Source organism: Euprymna scolopes, chromosome 45 (assembly GCF_053919585.1).
Source record: "Euprymna scolopes isolate OS-2025 chromosome 45, ASM5391958v1, whole genome shotgun sequence".
Classification (NCBI taxonomy): Eukaryota; Metazoa; Mollusca; class Cephalopoda; order Sepiida; family Sepiolidae; genus Euprymna; species Euprymna scolopes.
Genome location: NC_136526.1, coordinates 8,361,047 through 8,385,802, shown reverse-complemented (window position 1 = coordinate 8,385,802; position 24,756 = coordinate 8,361,047). Strand labels below are relative to the sequence as shown.

The window sequence follows — 24,756 nt, the reverse complement described above, 5'->3', positions numbered from 1 at the left end:
GAGAACTATTGTAGTTAAATGATGCTAGCTTCAATTAAATTACAACTCAACTTCTGGTTGCTACTTTTATAGAAAACTATCAAACCAACCACCCAGGTCCAGTCATAAGATATACTTAAATATGACAGTATAAGTTATTCTATCAAATTACCTAACAAGTTAATAAACAAAAATGATAGATAATTTTCTGTCCCCAACGAAAAATCTTCCAACAGATATTATGTATTATAATATCTATATATCCGGCTCATTCCATGTCAAATCAACAAGGGGTTGAACCATGTCCGACATAGAATTAATAGCTTAAAATATTTCAATATTGATATGTATAGAAAGAGCTTGATAAGATAAGAAAGAATCTTTTTAAATTTTAAAAATCTGATTAAAATTAAGGAAGTTATGACTATTTTTGTGCCTCACACGTTTGGATATTTTCCCCTCTTTGAAATTTACCATATAAGTGTATTTTTGTACAAGGAATCAGAATATGCAACTGAAAATCTCCAAAAGTTCATGGTTTCCAAATAATCTGCAGCAATTGTGCATAAATATGCTGCAATTCCTTAAATTGTACATATCCGTTATGGAATGAAGTTCTCCGAAAAAAATTTCATTTAATTTCATCAAGGAGTTTTTGTTTTACAGCGAAAAAACAATTTGTTATGATACCGAGCAAAAGGTTGGATTTTTAGGAAGAAAAGCTAGTATTAAAGATGAGATGGGAGTGTCAGCGCTTTAACTGGAGTTATCTCCCTTTGGCATTTCTAAACTCCAAAAAAAATTAAGAAAAAAATCCAAGATGTCTGCCTTCAACGCATAAAAACGTCTTTTTCCGCTGTAAAAAAAAAACAAAAAAAAACGAAACTACTCTATCAAATTAAGTGAAATTTTTTTCAGAGATCTTCAGTCCAAAACGGATGCGTACAATATAACCTTTTTTCGATATTTTCATTTTTTAATGTCTTGATTAAACTGTACAAGTGCCAGATATTTATTGTTTATTAGCGAACTGTTATCCTCATCCTCATAGTTGTTGTTGTTGGTTTCACCACGTTTCGGCCAACTCATCCTTTGGCCTTCTTCAGGTGGTTAACCACGACGGGATAAAAATGCTGAGTATGAACTGTATCCTTAGTAATTACTGGCCTGCTTTGGGTAGGATTGAAACCACTATCTTCAGACAATGCTCACCTGGAACCGTAGAAATGCAACGCATCTATTCATTGCGCCACAGGCTCCGAAGAATAACAGTCCGCTAATAAATAAGTAAATAAATCATCTCAACAGATTCCAATAAAGTAATATATGAATATATAGTTTTTTTTTCTTCATTTCTTATGTGTTAAAATAATTGTATTTGTTGTTAATTTTTTATATACTGCAAAAAAAAATTTTTTTAAATGGGACGGCAAGCATTGTGGATGTTTTTATCACGTGTGATGCAGACTATTTTTTCTTTAAATCTTAGCTCCAATAATAAATACCAATGATCACCCACTCGTGCAAATAATGAAAACATACAACTTCTAAACAATCAAATACAATCATCACCCGGGATATTTTGTTTTGTAGCTTCCGTTTTCAGAAAAAAAGTGGAAAAAAAAAAAAAAAAAAAAAAAAAAAAGTAGGAAAAAAAAAATGGAAAGTTTTCAAAAAAAAGGTTTTAAAAAATATTAAAGAAAAAATAGTGAAAAAAAATATTAAAGAAAAAAAATATTAAAGAAAAAAAATATTAAAGAAAAAATACTGAAAAAAAAAATTAAAGAAAAAAAAAAGTGAAAAAAATATTAAAGAAAAAAAAATAAAAAAAATTTTTTTTAATTCAATTTTGATAGAAAAAAGCCCAGCAAAATTACAATCTCTTTTTTGGTCTTTGGCTTTTTTTATTAACTTTTTTTTATTTATTTTTTTGTTTTCTTTTTAAATATTTTATTTTCATAAATTAAAAATTGGTCTGTCACGCTTAAATTTAAAACAGCATTTTCATTGCAACATGCGTAGATTAAATATCAGCCTCTTCCTTCCTTTTTTTTTTTTTTTTTAAAGCTGCATAGAAGTCTCTTGATAAAGTGTCTGTCATTTGGCTTGTCACACTCAAGTTTGAAATAGCACTTTCCTTGGTCTGTCCTGTTAAGTCTAAAATAACATTTGTGTCTGCCTGTCACACATAAGCTTTTGAAAGCAACCACGCATCACTAGAAGATGCTTTGGCTGTCCGCCTGTTAAATTTGTACCCTTTCATGCGTAATCACAGACACACCGGTTCTCGTTAGATCACCAAAGTTAAGAAACGCTGAGCCTGACCAGAGCCAGATGGGTGACTGAAGTCTGGAAACTTATTGAAGACACCTCGTCTCTTCAGACAGCCTAAGCTGGTAGCACCAAAGATTGTGAATTTAAGGATTCCATGGATGGAATTTTCTTTCCAATTGGTGATGGGGGGGGGGAGCACCTTTAATATGCAAATTGTATGGATGGATTGTAGGAATATTTTCCATAGGAGTTTTGGTCTGCCAAGCTTAAGTTTCAAAGAGCATTTTCACAGGTGTCCACGCATTTCTAGAAAAGGTTCTGTCCATCAGTAATCATTTCACAGGTGTCCATGCATCTCTATAAAATGTTCTGTCCATCAGTGATTTTTTTTACAGGTGTCCACGCATATCTACAAGAGGTTCTGTTCATCAGTAATTATTTCACAGGTGTTCACACATAAGATAAGAGGTTCTGTCCGGCAGTCGTTATCTAATCAGTCGATCTATCGTTTTTAAATTTGAAATAGCAATTTCGTCATTAAGCGTGCAGATTCAGCAAACACATTTTACGAATGTCCATTATTGTTTAAAAAAAAAAAGAAAAAAAAAAAAGAAAAAAAAGAAAAAGAAAAAGTTTTATATTCACTATAAACAGTGAAGAAAAAGTTTTTTTGTTTATTATTGTTATAATTATTGTGGTTTTATATACAAAGTTCAACAATAGTTAAAAATAGAGTACTAAATAATTTTTATAGAAAGAAAAAAAAATTATTTATTTCTTAGCATGTATTTCAAATATATCCAGACATCACAGAAGAAACTATCTTCAGGTTGCTTCCCCTTGCCGACTGGGTAATGCTGGGTGGTCTGCCAGTATATATATATTAGTTTGGTGCAAAAACAATATCATTTTCTCACATGTTACTTTTATATATGACTAGCAGGGGTGCCCGGCGTTGCTTGGGTGTTTGGAGGTGTATGCTGTGCAAAAAAAGCAAAAAAACAAAAAAAATGGTTAATTTTTTAAAACTTTGACCCCTATTATGACCTCTTAAAATTTATTGTTTCGGGCTCAAATCACTTTATTAAGTTAGATCCAGGTTCAAGGAACCTATATCTAAAATTTCAAGTGTCTAGACCCAAAATTGTCAGAGGAGTTTGGTAGAGTTATTAAAGGTCAAATCGTTGAAATTTGACCCCTTAACAGCCAAATTTCTGGCTGACACCCGTCACATCGATTTTCCCAAATCTCAGTACCCGGTATTTCAAATTTCGAGTCTATAGACTAAAAATTGACAGAGTTATTGCGTAGGGAAATGTACACAGACAGACAGACACACAGACACGTTCACTTTTATAGATATATAGATTTCTGAATTAATTCATTGAGATTATATATATATATATATATATATATATATATATAGCCATGTTATATTCATTTTGAAACACGTTTTTTGCTTTATCGAATCATATTATTCGTTACCGTTTTCAATCTCTTCATTCATTTTTTTTCGCAGGCTTTTCGATAACATGCATAAAATTCAAATCCGCACAATTTTCTTGCTCCAGCTCAAACTAGGACGAAAAGCTGCCGACACAGCTTGTGATATCAATGATGCGTTTGGTCTAGGAACCACTTACAAACGTGTGGCACAACGGTGATTCAAGAAATTTTGCAATAGTGACGAAAACCTCAAAAATGAAGACGGTTGCAGCCAGCCGACTGCGGTTGATAACGAACATTTGAAAGCCTTAATTGAAGCTGATCCTCGCAAAACCAACACGAGAAGTTGTGGTGGAACTTGAGGTCGACCACTCAACTATCATTCGCGTTTTAAAACAAATAGGGAAGTCAAAAAAGTTGGATAAATGGATGCCGCATGAACTGAACGAGAATCAAAAAAAATCGTTTTGAGGTGTCTTTTACACTCCTTCTGCCAACAAAAACAACCCGTTTCTTGAACAGATTGTGACGTGTGATAAGAAGTAGATCCTCTATGACAACTGGTGACAATCGGCACAGTGGTTGGAAAAGCTCCCCAACACTGCCCGAAGCTGAAATTGCATCAAAGCAACGTTATGGTGACTGTTTGGTGGTCTGCAGTCGGTCTCATCCATCACAGTTTCTTGAATCTGGTTGAAACGATTACGGCAGAGAAATACTGCCGACAAATCGACGAAATGCACCAGAAGCTCCAACGTATGTGCCAGAGATTGGTCAATATGAAGGGACCAATTCTCCTCCATGACAACGGTCGCCTGCGTGTTACTTAACTGACCTCGCAGAAGCTGAACAGATTGGGCTACAAGACTGCCTCATCCACCATATTCACTAGACCTCTCACCCACTGATTATCACGTTCAAACATCTTGACAACTTCCTGCGCGAAAAATGCTTCAAAAACTGAGCTAATGCCGAATCAGCCTTCAATGCGTTCATTGCGTCCAGAACTCCAGTTTTTTATGCTAATGGAATAAATAAAGTTGCTTCTCGTGGGCATATATATATATATATATATAGAGAGAGAGAGAGAGAGAGTTATTGCGTAGGGAAATGTAGACACACAGACACGTTCACTTTTATAGATATATATTATACATATATATATAATTTACTATTATAATTATTAAATACCTACAGACACTAGTGTTTCATCCTTTTGTATGTGCCCGAGATTGGTCAATATAAAGGGATCAATTCTCCTCCATAACAACGCTCGCCCGCATGTTGCTCAACTGACCCCGCAGAAGCCGAACGAATTGGACTACGAGATTCTGCCTCATCCGCCATATTCACCGGACCTCTCGCCCACAGATTATCACTTTTTAAAGCATCTCAACAGAAAAATGCTTCAAAAGTCGAGATGATGCTGAATCCGTCTTTAATGACTTCATCGTTTCCAGAACTCCGGATTTCTATGCTAATTGGATAAATAAACTTGTTTCACGTTGGCAAAAAAATTGTGTTGATTCTAATGGTTCTTATTTCGATTGATAAAGTTTATTATGAAAGGAATTATGATCTTTTGAAGTTGAATGTCAGGAAACGACATTATTTTTGCAACAACCTTATATATAAAGAAGAATCCGCACAAAGAAACATAGAAAAATCACTTCTTCGTAATTAACGTCCATTTACTACTAAGAAATAAATTCAATAATTGTAAAATAATTTAGAGCCTTATTTTTAACGACTGACCCCCAAAATTAACTCCCAGTTTCCATTCACTTTCAAGAATGGTAAACTTTGCGTTCAATTTTTTCTTTTTTTTAAATGCATTTTTTTTTTTTAGTGAGACCCAAATTTAGAAATGAAATGTTGGCACATCTTGTATGCACATGAAGGCAGTTTCTATTTTCTTTCCCCCTCCCTCCCAATTGGGGCAAAGGTAGACACAAGGTTGGTTTTTAATGTGAGTGACGGACAATATTGAGTTCTCTTCCAAAAAAAAAAAAAAAAAAAAAAAAAGGGCATTTGAGATCGCGATAAATATGAAAAATTGTCTAAATCGAAACAGATTTCTCCTCCTTTGACTTGATACAGATAGTAACACTTCGATCCTAGTTCACAGGCTGGGAAACACAGAGAATTATGAAGACAGAAAAAAAAAAAAAGTTAATGATTAATTTTGGTTGTTTTCTATTCGCAAGAGGTTCCATAAACAGTTAGCTTTTTACCTGGATTTTTTAAACAAAGTGTCATCGTCCCCATCATTTTTTTTTTCTCTGCGCGACCATTCTCATCAGCACAGACATTTATTTTTCGACCGATATGCCCTCCAGCCTTATTCAGTTTATCGTTCAATTACATTGGGATTTTCCACATGTTCATTCACGATTAAAAAAATATATATCAAAGTACAATTTATTCAAAAGGATTTAACTTTTAAATGGTACTTTTTACAGTTTAATCAAGATATTAAAAAATTAAAATATCAAAAAGTTATATTATACGTACACATTATGGAATAACGTGTTATGGAATAAAGTTCTCCAGAAAAAAAAAAATTCACTTAATCTGATCAAATAATTTTTTTTTTTTTCAGTGGAAAAACAATTTTTTATGACAGCGAGCTGAAGGTAGCCATGTTTAAATTTTTTGACCACGAGGAAAGGCAGGGAGGGGGGCGCCATGGGGAGATAACTCAGTCTAAAGTGCCGACACTACCCCTCTCCATTTAAATAATAGCTTCTCTTCCTTCCTCATGGTCTAAAAATAGAAACATTTGCTTAGTGTCATAAAAAATTGTTTTTCCACTGTATTAAAACAAAAAAAACAAAAAAAAAAAAAAACTACTTCATCAAATTAAGTGAAATTTTTTTTCTAGACAACTTAATTCCATAACGAGTACGAACAATAAATTTTTTTTCAATATTTTCATTTTTTAATGTCTTGATTAAACTGTACAAGTACCCTTTTATTCTATAAATTTATTGGGCACTTGTACAGTTTATCGAAAAAAAAAAAAAAAAAGGTTATATTGTATGTATCCATTTTGGACTGAAGATCTCTGAAAAAAAAAAAAAAAAAAAAAAAAAAAATTTTCCTTAATTTGATCGAATAATTTTTTTTTACAGCGGAAAAACACGTTTTTATGACAGCGCGTTGAAGGTCACCATCTTTTAATTTTTTGAACATGCCACGGGAAGATAAGTCAGTTTAAAGCGCCGACACTCCCTCCCCATCTTTAATACTAGCTTTTCTTTCTAAAAATCGAACTTTTTTGCTCGGTATCATAACAAATTGTTTTTTTTGCTGTAAAAAAAAAAAAAAAAAAAAAAAAAAATTACTTGATGAAATTAAGTGAAATTTTTTTTTTTTTAAGAACTTCATTCCATAACGGATTTCGATATTTTCATTTTTTTAATGTCTTTATTAAACTGTACAAGTACCATTCATTGTTAAAATTGTTTCAAGTCTATTCTAGCGCTCATTCAACCGTTGTAAATAAGGAAAAAAAAAAAAAACATACAATAAACCTGGAAGGCAAATCAGGCAAAACATAGTATAAATATACATTTATTGTTTAATCCAAGAAAAAGAAAACAGAGTTACCTGCCCTTGATTCTGATTTCTTGTACAGTTTATCAAGACATTAAAAAAAATGAAAATATTGAAGAAAAAAAAAAAAAAAAAAAAAAAAATCGCTTAATTTTATCAAGCAGTTTTTTGGGGGTTTTTTTTTTACGGAGAAAAACCAAATCTTAATGAGATTGATCGGGTAGTGGCCATCTTTTTCGCTTAGGAGAAGGGAACGCCAGGGGAGATAACTCCAATCACCACTTAAAGTTTGTCAAAATTTGAAACATGAGCAGAAAAAAAAAAAAATACTTAGATAAATATTTTAGTTTTTTTCCACTTATTTTACAGAGTTTCTGTGTACTTTTTTTAAAAATCGTTTAACATTTTTTCCTTTGTTAATCAATTTTTTGTTTAAAGGCACACCCCCTTCCTCGTATCTATAACAGCTAAATGGCGGCGATAGATCAATCTCATTAAAATTTTATTTTCCTCTGTAAGAAAGAAAACAAAACAAAAAAAAAAAACTACTTGATCAAATTAAGTGAAATTTTTTTTCAGAGAACTTCATTCCATAACAGGTATGTACAATGTAACTTTTTTTTCAATATTTTCATTTTGTAATGTCTTGATTAAACTATACAAGTACCCTTTCGATTCCCCTTCGATCACACCTGTACTCTCCTATGAAGATTGTGAATTTATATTGAAAATAAATATACTAGATAATTTTGTTGTTCCCCCCCCCACACTTGTTTCTATTCAGTGACTTGAGCTAAAACGAACATTAAAAAAAAATCCCATTTTTACACAATAATTTGATTACGAAACTATAGTCACTAAGATTAGTTTATGTTTCTTTGTAAATAATTTAACCATTTTTATTTTACTCCTGGGCAACGCCAGGGTAAGTGCAACTAGTAAATATTAGTGATGGGACGATTCCAATATTTTTCCGATTCCGATACAATTACCGATTCCAATACAATTGCTGATTCAGATGCTATACAAATCTCTAAATATTTAACTATATAGTGGCAATTTTTTCTCTGATTACCCTAAAAACATACCTGTTAAATGTGCAAATATTTTTCTAAACATAAAAATATACTGGTGGGGGGGGGGCGAACAATCTATCGATTTTAGCTTCACTAGGGGTTTAAAATCAATAAATATTTATTATTTTATCATTATAACCAGCAATTGAAGATTTGGCTTTAAACAAAATCAAATAAAAAAGATGATTAAAAAAAATCGTTTTTGGCATCAGAAAATCAGTACAATTTTTTCCGATTCCGATACCCAATTCGGATTAATCGTCCCAACACTAAAAAAAAAAAAAAAAAAAAAAAAATTACATATTAAAGTTCTATGAATATAAAGTTAGCAGTCTGAACAATACAAGTAATATTAATAAATATATATTTCATTTTTTTTTTTTTTTAATGGGAAGAAAATGTTATTCTGAGATTAATTCAATTTGAAAATACGTTGTTTTTTTTTTTTTTTAGTGACTTCACTCATACCTTTCAATTCCTTACATAACCTGGGGTGCTGAAAGTATACTAGATCCTTTCTCTTTTAATCCTGGACCCAACTGTTCAAGATGTGCAGAAAATGCTGACGGTGATGTTAAAAAAAAAAAAAAAAAAAAAGTTAAAATTCTTTTTTGTTGTCCATGCTTGGATTAAAATCCAAATCTCGGACCCAGAGACCCCCCCACCCCCCACCCCACCCCTCCCCGGATCCGAACAGATAAATTATTAGCAATGATACAGGCTGCGTTTTCACGCAAAAAACAGAACCTCCAAACTTCAAAACAAAGCACTCAACACAAACCGGTGCTCGAGAAGGCGCGCACACATAAGGCATGTGGGTTTCGGCATGGATGATACTCTTCTGTGGAGAACTGAATAAGTCCGTCAAACCGTCCGCTGTTGTATTTCTGTGTTAAACAATCTGACATCCACACCTGATACATTTACCGGATCTGTTGCTATGCTGGTCTATATCTTGTGCCGCCCGAATAAGTCTATGAACCACTGTTTGTATGCCTAAATCCATGAGGGCCGAACATTCTACGTAACAATGAGCTCCCAACCGGTCAGCCATCTTGCTACCCTCGGCTGTGGTCACGATATTTTTAGTGAGTGGACTAGGAGACTGACGTAAATCCGTCTGGGTACCAATCAACAAGAATGGAGTGTCCGGAAGGTACCGCCGGATTTCGGGTAGCCAACTTTCCGATACATGTAAGTAAGTATCCCGCTTGACTACAGAAAAGCATACAGCGAAAACGTCACATTTTAGATAAGACAATGTCCGGAGACGGTTGTATTTTTCCTGAAAGAAAAAAAAAAAAAAATTTTTTTTAAAGAAATTAAATTTCACGTACTAAATTTTTTAGATGAGGGTTCATTGTTTATATTATTTGTATTGATCAAACTATTGTTCTCATCTTGAGTTATTTGTGAAACGTTTCGGTCGGATTAGCTTTTGACCATCATCAAGCATGTCGGTTGTACACCTTTAAAATTTCGGCAATGGATGGGCTGGTTGGTTGTTTCTGTTTTATGGCATATCAACCTTTTTCAGGTTATTTAATGCCGAATCTAGTTATTTTGAGGAACGATTTTTAATGGAATATATTTTTTTAATAGAGTATATTTGTTTTTAAAGTCAGGTTCTATTCAACCCATAGTTGGGACCCTAACAGGTACTACCACTCCGGGTCAGAGTGGACCTGGGAGCAATGGCAATTAAAGGGTGGCTCCACACTCCTCAAGGCCCGCAAGGTGGGGCCTCACCATCGGATATAGTTTTAGGTCATATCCAGGACCGCAATGGAAGGGAGATAACCCCGTTGATCTTTATTAGAGTTGCCTCCCTTATGTCAACCAATTTTTCACAAATATGAAACCATAGTCAGAAAATAGATTAACTTTAAGAATACGAAAATATCTATGGAACTAGCAACTTTTCTCCTTTCTTTTTCAAATAACAATCAACATGCCTGAGGACGGTCGAAGGCTAATCCGACAGGAACGTTACACAAATAACACTCAAGATGAGAACAATAGTTTGATCAATACAAATAATATAAATTAAATTTAATTCTCCATGCAAAGAATTTAGATAGATTAAATGTCGGCACTTCTGCATTACATAGATGATGCAAATGTTGAGGGGGGGGAGGTGTTAACTAACTTCTTGGTCAAATAACACAGTAAATAAATAACAAACAAATTTTTTTTTTCCTCCAAACCTAAAAATGTATTGTATAAAAATATATCGGTGCCATTGTTAGGGGGAGATAACTCCCATTTGTTCTTGGTCAGATAACATGGCAAATAAATAACAAACAAGAATTTTTTTCCCAAACACAAAAATATTTGAAAACGAAAACATTTATTGTATAAAAATTTATCAAAATATAATTGTAAAAAAAAACATTCCTTGAAAAGTCTGTGTAAGAAAGTATAATTTTAATACAACAATTTTTTTTAATTAAAGCAACAGCAACACTGATTTTTTTTTTTCTTCCAATCATATTCAGAAACTAAAACATTTATTGTATAAAACTTTATCAAAATATAATTGTAAAAGCATTTATTGAAAAGTTTGCGTAAGAAAATATAATTTTAATAAAACAATTTTTTCAATTAAAGCAACATTAGATTACCCCCCCACCCCCGGAAACATTTTTCGAATTAAGTAAAATTGTTAACGTAACAGAATATAGTTTTAATTTTTTTTTTTTTTTTGTTGCACCTGTTGAAGGATTAACAATAGATTATAGTTTTAATTTTTAAATTAATAAGCAATTTGAATGGAGAGAACCACTACCTGACGACAGTTTAGTGAAGAAAAAAAAAAAAAATTCACGTAATGCAGAAGTGCCTAAATTTCATTTCTATTCATCTAAATGAATAACTGACAAAAACTTTTTGGTCCCCCGACAAATGGAGAGTGGATCTGTAAATTCACCCTTGTCCGTCCACACTTTTCTCAATAACTATGCCTTGGAATTTTTTACAAACATTAAACATGATATGAGTAAAAAAGTAACAGAATGAATTTTCCGGGAAAACTTTGGTTGCCCCCACCCCTAAGGGTGCCTTTTGGGTTAAAATGGCTAAAATTGACACTTTTGTACTTATTAAAAAAAAAAAAATTTGATGACTTGGATTTTTATAAAACTTTCTGAAAAGTTGTAACTAACTGATTTCTATATAATTTTGTTTGTCTATACTTCACAATGACTCTTGGGTGTGCCTCAGGGGCTCTTTTAGGGCTAATAAAAACACTCCATTTTTGGGGCTATTTTATCATATTTGTCCAAAATTTTCTATGTATGTCTATTTAGCAGTTTTGCATGGTGCTGAACTCAAATTTAAATATGTTAAGGTTTTGGGGACTTTTGGGGCTAAATATTGTGGGGGCAAATGATGGACTTAGTCATTTCTTTTTTTGCATGGCACAGAACCTAAATTTACATATATTAAGGTCTAAAACTGCACCGTTTGTTCATTTTCACCAGGATTTGACATCTCCCTGGAGACTTTTGGGGCTAAATGGGGGGGGGGGTGCAAATGCTGAACTTAGTCATTTTTTTTATGCCTCGTTTATCCCCTCTAACTACTTTAATATGACCAGATATCTTCCACTCTGCCGTAAGGACTCTGACACATATGCACGAGCTTGGAGTCTATATTCGAAATACCCTCCCCTTGACTAGAGAAATAAAGCTAGAATCTGACGATCAAGCCTTTATGTGCTTTAGACTTAACATGCAACATAACATTAGCTACTTTTATTTTCTCTACCGCTCTCCCTCGACCCAGGACTGTACCTTAATAAACAAAGTCTCTGACAGCATAGATACAGCACTTTCCCTCGACACTAGCACACAAGTGCATGTATTTGGTGACTTCAATGTCCACCACAGCAACTGGCTTGGATTTTCTACTTACAGACGCAGATGGTAGCACAACACATAGTTTCTCTATATTTCATTCCCTATCACAGACAGTTACGTTTCCAACCCGTTTCCCTGACCAGCAAGAACAACACGCATCACTGTTAGATCTATTTCTGACCACAGTCCCCGATGATTGCGTTACGAATGCCCACAGCCCACTTGGAAATGCTGATCATGAGAGTAGTGATAATAGTTGAAATTGCACTAAACTGTAGAGCTAAAACGAATGAGCCATTACTCAAAACAACGTGATATTATAAAAAGGCTGACTGGGAAGCCATCAGGGATCTCATCAGAGATGCCCCATGGTGAAATATCTTCTCACTTCCTGCTGAACAGTGCGCACATGAGACCACTGGATGGTTCAAAACAGCAATTGAAGCACATATTCCCACACGGAAGTTTTATAGCAAGTCCCACTCTCTCCAACGGTTTACTTCTAGTTGTGCAGCTGCCATCGCGCAAAGGCATCATGCGTACCACAAATTTAACCGACATAAGTTCAGTTCAAACAGGCAGAAGTATATAGAAGCCAGAAATAATTGTAAGAAAGAAATAGCGACAGCTAAGAGAGAATTTACTGAAACCACCAAAAAACGCATCGAAACACAGAAATTAGGAACCCGTGACTTCTGGAAAATCTACAACAGTGTAGTAAATAATGGGCAATCAACAATTCCCCCACTATCCAACAATCATGAGGTTGTTTGCTCAGAAACTGAGAAGGCTAACATGCTTGCCAGTCGGTTCGCTTCCAACTCCACACTGGACCCTGCAAACCACCCCCTCCCTGACTTTCCTTTGCGGACAGACGCCACACTAGACGATCTGGAAATCACCCCATCTCAAGTGCATGCCATCATAAAAAATCTTGACACTTCAAAAGCATGTGGACCTGATCTCATCATTTCTAGCACGGTAGGGAGAGCCCACCTTCTTTGTAGCAGCCTTGGAAATGCTCTTAATATATATATTCCAGTTCATGTTCCCTGCAAACGTTAGGCCGAGGAGTTTAAAAGTACTTTCAGGCAATGTGCTCATGGCCATTGCTATTGGTGATAGAGAAGATATATGGATCGATAGATGAACAGATAGATGCACAGATAATTAACTAAACAGGTAGATAAACAAATAACTTACTGTTTCTGCTCGGCCACTAACAATTCTATCAAAATTTTGACTAAACAAACTGTAACAAAGTGCATATCAGCAGCAGCACAGGATGGCTGGCTTGCAAAGAAATTAGCAGCAGCAGTAGCCGAAAAAAAAAAAAAAGCGGATATGCAAATTAGGAAGTATGTGTGAAAAAAAGAGAAAAAAAAAAAAGAGAAAAATACACCATGTGCTCGGGGCAGAAGGAAAGTGTGCATCGAAGAGAATGGAGTTGAAGACGAGAATGGGCCGGCTGTGACCAGCATGTGGTTGGAAGAAAAAGAAACAGATGCTAGGCTAGAATGGACAGGTGTCAATGAGGGACTTTGTAAGTATTGACGGAAGTAACGCTAATGAATGTCTTTGTTAAAAACAAATAAATAAATGCAGAACCAAATTTTTATTTATTTATTTCCAATTTTCTTTTTATGAAGAACCAAAGATTTATTTTTATGAAGGACCAAACATTTATTTTTATGAAGGACCAAACATTTATTTTTATGAAGGACCAAACATTTATTTTTATGAAGGACCAAACTCAAATGACATAACGCCCATGTTACAAAACTTTTAAGCTAAAAATAAAAAAAATAAAAAATAAACACTTTTGTGTTCTTATTCTTCATTCTTGCTGTAGGGGAATGCGTTTCCAAATAACTTTTGCATTTTGGTTGGTTGTTTTTGTTTTACGGCATATCAACCCGTTTCAGGTTATTTTAATGCCGAATCCAGTGATTTTGAAGAACGATTTTTTAATAGAGTATATTTGGGTTTTTTTAAGTCAGTTTCTATTTAACACATAGTTGGGACCCTAACAAGTACTACCACTCCGTGTCAGAGTGGACCAGGGAGCAATGGCAATTAAAGGGTGGCTCCACTCTCCCCTAAGCCCGCAAGCTGGGGGCCTCACCATCGGATATAGTTTAAGGTCATATCCAGGACCTTTGCATTTTGGGGGTCAGAGATAAGTTAGTTCAGAAAAGTCGTCCAATACATGCCAGTATTTAAAACAGACATTAGACCGAATACGATGCAGATTATGAATTGGTGGACTGATTTTATAATAAATTTCAATATTCTTCTTTCTCTAATGTTATGCTCGATGGAAAAGAAACATGGAGGTGGCGAGGAGGGTGGGGGTGAGGATAGCGGGTGCATCATTAAAAGTCAGACTTACCTGTCCAGGTGTGTCAAATATACTCAGTACATATGGCTCGTTTTGTATAATAACAGTAACTGAAAAGAATAAAACGAAAAAAAAAAAAAAAGAAAAAGATTTTCAATAATCAATATTTACTTAGCTTTAATCTGTAAATTCATATACAGACATGTTATTACACAGTGGAACGATAAAATTGTCACCCTAAAGAAAACAACACTACAGCTTTATTTTAAAACTTTTATTGAAAAAAAAAATCAATTCAGGTAACTTGATTATGTAGTAGAACTGACACCTATTCAATGTAGCCACCTTCAGCCTCAACCACTACCTCAATACCGGTTGAGAACTCCGAGCATGCCTTTTCCACAAGCACTAGTGAGAGCTCGGCGAATATTTGGCAGATGGCGGCAATCAGGCTGGCTTGGTGTTGTGGGAGGTCATGTTGGTGATGTTCTCGACGTATGACCAAACGAAATAGTCCAATGGGTTCAGGTCGGAGGAGGAGGGGGGAGGGTCAGTGAGAGAAGAGTACTAAGTCGTAGAACTCCTGAAGCCAACCCTGGGTCTCTTTGGACTTGTGGGCCGGTGCAGAGTCCTGCTGCCACACCTAGTTTGCCAGCAGCCACCTGATTGCATCAGGGGATCATCACACGCTTCAGCACATCCAGGTACACTTTGGTGTTGACTTTCAAGCCGAGTTAAGATATGTGAGGGGTCATGATGTGGCTCTCACTTGAAACCACACCAAAGACCATAACCGTGGCTGGAAACTTTGTTTTCATCACCCTGGGCACATCCCTGCTATTTGTTGTAATCTAGCAATGCATTTTTAGGGTGCTGGCAATGGTCCTGTTGTCATAACTTGGCTCAGTAGAGGTAGAGAGCATGAGTTGTACAGCGACGCATTTCCGATCTCGCTCGTTGAACAATGTGTCACGTTCAGACATGATAGAAGGCTCCTATCGCTCTTGGGATTTGTACACAACTGGCCAACTAGTAGATGGTCTGCAACAAAAAAAAAACAAAAAAAAAAACGGTTTTCATCAAATGGAAATGGAATCATGTCATCTTTCCTAGGGAAACAATTTAATCGTTCCACCCTGTAATATTTTTTATTAAATAAATAATTTATGATTATTATTATTATTCAATTCTTTTTCTCTTCATTCTGCATTAATTCTGGTATTAATTACGAGGGGTAGAACCGAGACCGCCGAGATATATTAACATTAATGTTAATAATATATCTCGGCGGCCTCGGTAGAACCCTCATGGCACGAGCAAACTATTCATCTTATTTACATTAGATTTGAAGGGCAGGAAGCATGCCAGCAGAACAGTGTGCCAAAGGCTGGCAGTTCATGGAATCTGCATTTAGGCACAGATAGAGAGTGGGGAAAATCATATATAGTGGTTGTAACTAGAAGAGTGTTTTTTTTTTCTTTTTTTTTTTCTTTTTGATTGGCTTTAAAATCTCATTTTATTCCAATTCAAACAATCTATTCAGAGCTCAATGGCCGTCATTTTCCGAACAATTAGATCAACTAGTGTAAATACAGGCAAACTTTTTAGATCACAATTAAATGTATTTATATGTATCATTATTCGTCGGACTGCAGTGTGATTTTCACAACGTTTCGGTCGATATAACTTTCTTCAGGTGTATCTCTGAAATGTTTCTGTCGAACTCGGGAATTTGGACGGAATTTCGAGCGGAACCCTTTATTTACTTTGTGCTCTTATTCCGTCAGCCATGACTAAGTAATTCGCAAATGTATTTTTCGGTCGCCCACACTGAGGATTGAACCTTTTTTTTTTTTTTTTTTTTTTTTTTACAACTGATTCTTCCCAGTACTCTAACCACTGCGCCACAGATCCTTGCGGACAATTCTAGTACGCATTTTAGGAGCCTTAAACCTACTTTTTATTTCTAGTTATAAATATCACTATTTTATTACTAATTATTACCATATATTAACGTATATCTATCTCTATACTTATTACTTGTATATATTATCTGTTGTTTATAATTACTGGTTCCCATATCGTATCGAATTCTATACTAGGTCTACTTAGCAGTTGGTTATTTCCCAGCATATGTGCTGTTCCTTTCAGTCGTCTTACTCTCCACCGTTCCTATCTGTCTTTGGTTGGTTGGTTGGTTGTTTTACGGCATATCAACCTTTTTCAGGTTATTTAATGCCGAATCTAGCTATTTTGAGGAACGATTTTTAATGGAGTATATTTTTTTTTTGTAAGTGAGATTCTATTTAACCCATAGTTGGGACCCTAACAGGTACTACCACTCCGGGTCAAGGTGGACCTGGGAGCAATGGCAATTAAAGGGTGGCTCCACACTCCCCAAAGCCCGCAAGCTGGGGCCTCACCATCGGATTTAGTTTTAGGTCATATCCAGGACCCCTATCTGTCTTTAATTTTTACTTCGTGCCATAATGGTAGATGGTTTCCCTTTTCTTTCCAGATATGGTCAGCTATACCTGACTTTTCAGTCTTTCCACGTACTACGGCTTTTCGATGTTCTTCTAACCGTACTTTCAACAACCGAAACATTCTAACCGTACTTTCAACAACAGAAACATTGTAAAAATCACACTCAAGATGAGAACAGTAGTCCGAAGAATCCGATGTAAATTTTGAGAAAGCCAAAAACAATTTTCTGCTTTATAGTTGTACCGTTCCCACATTCATTTCCGCCTTACACCGTTTCAATGTTTTTCCTTTTTTAGGGACATTCTTTGGTCCCTCTCCTTTTGGGAAAAAGATATTACCTTTAACAAAGGAGTCAACACTTATCAAGACTCAGAGGCCACTCAAGGATAAGGTTTAATAAGCATACAGTAGTCAATGGGACAATGTCGTAATTGTTAGTGGAAATTTGATAAATTGGATTACTTAAGGGGAACGGCTCCTCAAGAATTTGTTTACATTAGACTTGACGACAACCATAGTCAGCCGGAAAGCAGGCAAATGGAAGAGAGTTCCACATGTGTGCACTTCTAAGAAAGAAACTTTGTTCATGGAATCTACGTTTAGGTTTAGGCACAGATAAAGAGTGGGGGAAATTATTGATAGTCGTTTTCAGCTAGACGAGTGTTTCTCGTGAAAGTTTGGCAAGCAGACTGAAACGTTGCACAAATAACACTAAAGACGAGAACAATAGTCCGAGAAATAAAAGTAATATAAACAATCAGCCCTCATCTAAAAAATTCAAAACTAATTACATAACATTATTTGGCGTTTTTAATTTTTCAAATAACTTTACAAAATAATGTTCCTGATGATGTGACAAAACTTCTTGAATCGATTGTCATCAAAAACACAAGATCAAATCGTTCACGGCTAAAAATTTCACATTCCCAAAACAATATATTCAAATGAAATTTAGCTGTTAAAAATCACAATAGAGTTACAATAACAGACTAACTAATATAAGTACACAATAATATTTTATATATGATGTCAATACTTCACAACATTTTTCCATCAGAACTAAAACAGGAAAAAAAAATGCAATACAAAAAAAAAAAAAAAAAAAAAAGATACTCCACAATATACTTTCTTACATGCTGTTAAAAAAAAAAAAAAAAAAAAAAAAAAAAACCATTGTATTTAAGTTTTGGTTTTTAAATAAATGGACAAAAGTTATTGTTAATTATTACATAACAAAAAAATTTAATTTGATAATTTATAGCAGTGAGGGGGGGGGGATTTGCCCGGGCATAAGATACACCTAAATATGATATTTTAATTTGCCCAGATTTTGTATATATTATTATAGAGTCGTGATTTCAAAAGTAAAAAAAAAAAAAAAAGTATTTGGGTGCCATCAGCTAGAATCGAAACTGAAACTATAGCATTCAAAACTGGTGACGTTACCATTGTACCAACGTGACAGGTAGATGAACTTATTAAAAATTAAAAATAAACTAAGATGAATGTACAAAATGTATAACGATTTTTTTCAATTTTTGACCCCGTAAAAACTTTCAACCGGCTAAAGACCCATGAAGGAACGGTCCATAAAAAATCCAATCATTTGAGGGCCCCTAGTGTCACTCTGTGACTTAGTTTCGGTGGAGATAGAGTTTGAAAATATGGAGACGGACAGACAGGCATATAGCCTTTTATATATTAGATTAGAACAATTTTAAGGTTACCAGTAGTTAAATTTCTAGATGGTCAAAAAATTGAAAGAATAAAAAAAAGGAAAGAGGATATTTTTTTTACAACCCGCCCCAGCGTAGTATAAACCCCCCCCCCGAACAAATATATATTTTTTTTTTTTTTTTTTAATTTTATTTATTTATTTATTTTTTTCTGTCTATGAAGTTATTTTGGTATTTTTGTACGACGTAAGCCAGAGTCGTTTAACACCTAAACAAAATTGATAATCTCTACAAGACCACTATTCACCCATGTCTCGAGTATCGAGTATCGTTGTCACATTTGGGCTGGTGCATTTGCTACTAGTCTCTCCTTCCTGGATAGAGTTCAAAAGAGAGTCGCCAACCTGATAGGTCCTGAACTGTCATCTAAGCTTCAGCCTCCGTCCCATCGACAAAATGTTGAATCCCTCTGCCTGTTCTACAAGTACTTTAATGGTGAATGCTATGACGAACTACAAGCACTTGTACCCCCTTGACGTAAATACCCCCAACAAATCCGACAAGCAGCAAAATCCCACCCCTTCACAATAGAGATCCCTAGGTGTAAGAAGGCCTTTCTACTCTAATAGTTTCTTCCCCAGAACTGCTAGACTTTGGAACTCCCTTCCGGGATTCTGTTTTCTCAACTGTACTGACATGCAGAAGTTCAAGTGCAATGTGAACACTGAACAGACATCTTGCTGCTCATCTCCCTTCATAATATCCCTGCAACTTACGTGCCCGATAGTAGCCCCTACTTCAAATTGGCACGGTGCCTTGTTTGGGGTGAAAATTGAATTAAAAATTTTTTTAAGTCTACTTTTCTTTTTGTCTTATTACGTTTTAAACGGCCTTCAGTAAGGTATTTTTTTACGACTTAATCCAGTGTAGTATACACCCTCTAAGCCTCCCTATGTTAAGAATGGCTTCCAGAATAAAAATCTCCAACTACGGAAGCCGTTCTTAACAGGTGGAGGTTTCTGTACAAAACATATCTAAGAACACTGCAGACATATAAATTACCTTTGTGTGAAATTCGCAAAAGATAGGCTCAGCTGTTTTAGAACCTATAAGGAACACACACACACACAAAGTAGATAGATGGTTTTGTTTTCCCTTATTTTTGACTAGCCTGGGTGGTCAGCGTTGCCCAGGTGTTTGAAAGTGTGTGTTGAAAAAAAAAAAAAAAAAAGTGATATCTTTGCTGTTGCATCCATCGCTAAACCGGAAGTGATGAACCGCAAAATTAAGTCTAGTCAATCGAAAAGAAAAATTATTGGAGTAGAAAAACTTTCAAAAACTTTCGGCAAAAAAAAGCGACCCCTCCTTGTAGTAAACTGCCTCGTTGAGAGCGAAGGAATTAATGTTTTTGGCCAATTTTCCGATATTTGTCATCTGAAAGTTTGAGGTTTAAACAATATCGGTTTCGTCACGTTCCGATATGTCTGTCAAAAGTTTTAGGCAGACATACAAACATACATTTAAACAGACAGGTGGGATTTCTATTATAGAAGACTAAATACATGTTTTTTCATCTAATAAATTTAAACTAATGTAGGGGAGATAACTGGTTGGATCAAAGATAGAATATATATATATATTTTTTTTTTTTTCATAGTGTTACTTGTTTTATTTTTTTTTCTATCTAGATTAATAATAATTTAAAATGTTACAAAGGTTTCTACTGACAACGAATATTAAACGTGAAAACTTGAAGTAATATATATAAGTGAAAAGGACATTCCAAACAAACAATCAACAAAAAAAAAATAAAAAAAACAAAAACATTAAAACAAATCTTATAAATTCACATAAAAAAAATAATACAATAAAACATTCAACAAAAAAAATCATATTTGGTAACCACAACTGTAGAAAAACAAAAATATCCGTTCACTCACAGGTCATTAATTCCATTTGCTAGAAAAAAAAAAAAAAAAAATGTAAAAACAAATTTAGTTAACAAATTTTTTTAAAAAATATTTAAACACAAATGTTATTTACATTATTTGGATCAGAAAAAGAAAAAAATTTTTTTAATTTTCATTATATATATATATATATATATATATATATATATATATATATATATATATAAAATGTTTAGGGGGTACAGAATTTAAATGAAGTTTTAAATATAATGGGCGGAAGTCTCTTGAGAGCTCTTTCAGCTATCATCTCATCAGGAGAAAATCGATAGCGTAAAAATAATAATATTATGTCGAAAGTAAAGAGTTCTGATGGGGAACTATTGAATTGTGCCAAAAATTACGGGGACACTAAAATAAAGTTTATTAACGTTTAAAAAACGATTGAAATAATGGCATAACGAGGGATAAAAAAAAAAAAAAAAAAAACGGGAGAAAAGATTCACAGTTCCCCAAAGAGAAACAATGTGTTAGATGTTTCTTTCTGCCGGCACAAAGAAGGTTTCCGCATCACAATAGAGATAGACTCCAAAATCTTTAAAGGCTATAGTCAATCGAAAATATCAATGAAAAAAGCGACCTCTCCCTGTAGAAAAGTGGCCAGTTGAGGTTGAAGGAATTAATGTTTTTAGCCATTTTTTTGGTATTTGTCGTCCGAAGGGTTGAACTTCAAAATAGATCTTGTGAAAATCCGTCACTTCTGTCGAAAGTTTTAGGCAGACATACATACATACATACATGATGATTGTAACGTCTTGTCAGGCGAGTGCCACTCCCTCAGACATTTAAAATCCATGAGCCCAAATGTCTGAGGGAGTATCTATACAAAGATGAGGTTACCGAGTCTTAGCTTTGTACGACAGCTAAGTCTCTCTCTCAGTTCAAAATGTTGAGATCCAGCAACAAGCAAGAGCAAGATAGCCAGCAACAAATTAAACTGCAGACCAGCTTAATGCGGGTACTGGTCTTCCGCTTTATGGTTTTTAAATCAGAGATTTGCTTCTCCTAGAAAGGTTGCCTTCACCACGGCCCTCTCTACCCCAATACACATAGACACACACACAAATATACACGGTGCTAGTTGGCCGTTGACCCAGAAAAAGAGTTCATTCGCCCTACATACATACATACATTTAAACAGACAGGTGAGATTTATATTATAGACTAGCCTGGGTGCCTGGCGTTGCCTGGGTGTTTGGAGGTGTGTGTTGAGCAAAAACAAGTGGTAGTAGACAGGAAGGCTCGAACCCGTACCGCAAAGGAGGAAAAGAACGTGAAAAAAAAAAATGTGACGTCTTTGCCGTTGCAAATTAATGTTTTTAGCCAATTTTTCAATATTTGTCGCCTAAAGGGTCGAGCACCAAAACGATATCGATCTCGTAAAAATCCGTCACCTCTGTCGAAAGTTTTAAGCATACATACATATATACATTTAAACAGACAGGCGAGATTTATCTTATAGGCTAGCGAGGGGTACCCGGCGTTGCCCGGGTGTTTGGAGGTGTGTGTGGAAACTCCGGGGGGGGGGGGGGGGGGTAAAAAAAAAGTAAGTATGAGGATCGAACCCGAACCGTTAAAGCAAAGTTGTAAATTCAAGTGTGAAAAAAAAAAACAAAAAAAAAAAACGTGCGACGTTAACCATTGCCCGACCGCGAGATGCTAACGGAAACACGTTTGAATTTATTTAATTACTTGGATTTGGCAGGTGCCCGTTTTAATGAGTTAATGAGGTCAAGCTTGACTGCGGGGCGGGAACGCTTCCCAAGATGTTATAGGAAAAAGACTAACCCACATGCGGCGAGCGACAAATGTTGAATATTTATCTTCCCAAAATCGAGCACATTAAATAGACAGGCGAGCTTCATTGTTAACTCTGAGATATTACGATTTATATGTGATATAAAAAGTTTTAAGATGTGAAGCGACCGACCGCTTCTGAAAAAAGCCTTTTGTAGACATACAGAAAAAAATCAACACACATACATACATACATTTTCGCTTTTATATTTATAGATTATGAGGAATAATTTGCCTGGTGGATGAATTTGCATTAAAAAAAAAAAAATAAATAAATTAAAAAAAAAAAAAATGCATGTCAGTACAGTCCAGCAAGCAAGAAACTGGGAGAGAATTCCAAAATCTGGCAATGAAGAAATTACGCTTTCCAGCATTTAGGGACCTCAACAGTGAAGAGGTGGAATTTTGCTGCTTGTTGGGAGTATGAGTTCATCAGAGCACATTTTATAACAGTACTTGCAAAACAGGCAGAGTGATGCAATATTGTGGCCATGGGACAGAGGTTGGAGATTGTCTGATGATGCGGAATCTATATGGAGATTAAAGACTCTTTTTTATGATGATGTCTAAAAGGGAGAGTCTAGCGCTAAGATCATTATATGTATGTATTATCATAGAATCAATCTTCTATTGATTATTATACATTACAAGGAATAAATTGCCCGGTGGATCAATTCGCAAATAATAATTATATAATAATACAATGTTGTTCATAAAATGTGGTCTGTGTTTGTTTATGTCATGTCAGCTGATATTAACTATGATAATTATGTTTCAGTTTGAAGAAATATGGTATAATAAAATTATGGGGTGTTCGTTCGCACCTGACCTCTATAGAATGGAAATATGTCACAAAGTTTAACAAGGTTTTTTTAATATAGATCCACAGAATATTGTGATAAGTGTTTCAGTGTGAACAGGTATGGTATAATAAATTATGGGGTTTATCTATTTTATTTTTACTTTCATCATATTTTGCTTTGGTTTTGATACCCCCAAATTCGAAGCTATCTCTTTACAACCCTTCTTTTTCATAACCTATCATACTTTCATAAATCAGAGTCCATTTTCTGTAGGTTGTTTTTGAACCCAGTCAACGACGGGTACTTTTGCTAGTATATATATATATATATATATAACCTTTTTCATGTTTATTAATGGCGAATCTGTTCATTTTGAAAAAAAGATGTTATTCAAATAATTAGTCATAGTGCTTTATTTGGTTTAGTTGTTTCATAGAGGAAAAATGCTTTCGTTTTTTTGGGTGGGGGTGGGGTGCAGAACATGATTGAGTTTTATAAAAGGAAAAAAAAAAAATAATGCTATGCTAGTATGAAACATTTTCATATGTGGCCGCCAGTGAAAGAGCAATGGATTTGACATACGAACGCCAAGTAAGATTTGATGAGAAAGAAAGGCCAAAAAGTTTTAGAGTTGATTTCTCATCAAGAGCAGAGCTATCCCTAAGTATCTCAGAAAGAAAGGGGCACACCGTAAAGCAAAACAACCAAGAATTCTGGTGAAAGGACCGACCCTTTCAATTATTGTCCTATCAGTCTCTGTCCCCTCTTTGCTAAAATCTTGAAGACCTTAATTAATCAAGCACTAGTCCACCATCTCTCAAAAGCAAGTCTTCTCTCCGACAAACAGTACGGATTTAGTCAACGTTGTTCTACTGCAGACTTTTTAACAGTCATCTCTGAAAGGGGCTGCTAACCTACACTCCTCCATTCCCTCTAACCACTTTAACATGCCTGGATATCTCCCACTCTGCCATAAGGACTCTGACAGACATATGCACGGACTTGGAGTTTACATTCGTAATACCCTTCCCTTGACTAGAGAAACAAACCTAGAAACAGATGATCAAGCCTTTATGTGCCTTAGACTAAACATGCAACACAATATTAGCTACTATTATTTTCTCTACCGCTCTCCCTCGACTCAGGACTGCACCATAATAAACAAAGTATCTGACAGCATAGACACGGCACTGTCCCTCGACACTAGTGCACAAGTACACGTATTTGGTGACTTTAATGTCCACCACAAAAACTGGCTTGGATTCTCTACTTACACAGATGCAGCGGGCAGCACAACTCATAGCTTCACTCACTCTCTATCACAAATTGTAACGAATGAAAATTAAATCATACAGTATAATTGAATGTATACTAAATATAAAAAGATCCTTCTTAGGCAATAGGACCATCCAGGTTGTCATTGATAGACGTACATCCAAGCAGCATAAAATTAATGCGGGAGTGCCTCAGGGGTCAATCACACCCGAGAGTA

At 34.9% G+C, this 24,756-nt stretch overlaps 2 protein-coding genes across 2 annotated transcripts in view; both read right to left on the bottom strand.

Moving 5' to 3' along the window:
* The window catches only part of LOC145269036 (DNA repair protein XRCC4-like), a 208,225-nt gene that overhangs the window by 96,033 nt on the left and 87,436 nt on the right, over positions 1-24,756 (bottom strand). The window lies entirely within an intron of this gene.
* Positions 8,745-20,647, bottom strand: LOC145269037 (rho-related GTP-binding protein RhoQ-like). The gene is made up of 3 exons (XM_080124639.1): positions 20,638-20,647; positions 14,586-14,644; positions 8,745-9,618 (listed from the first exon to the last, which is right to left on the bottom strand). Exons 1-3 carry the CDS (start codon positions 20,642-20,644, stop codon positions 9,226-9,228), a joined length of 459 nt encoding a protein of 152 aa, XP_079980765.1. The 5' UTR covers positions 20,645-20,647; the 3' UTR covers positions 8,745-9,225.

What these genes read in the sequence shown, in the direction of transcription:
- LOC145269037 (XM_080124639.1), bottom strand. An exon ending in TATTTGACACACCTGGACAG is followed by an intron (nt 9,619 to 14,585) that starts GTAAGTCTGACT and finishes TTTTTCTTTCAG; the next exon opens with GAAAAATACAACCGTCTCCG.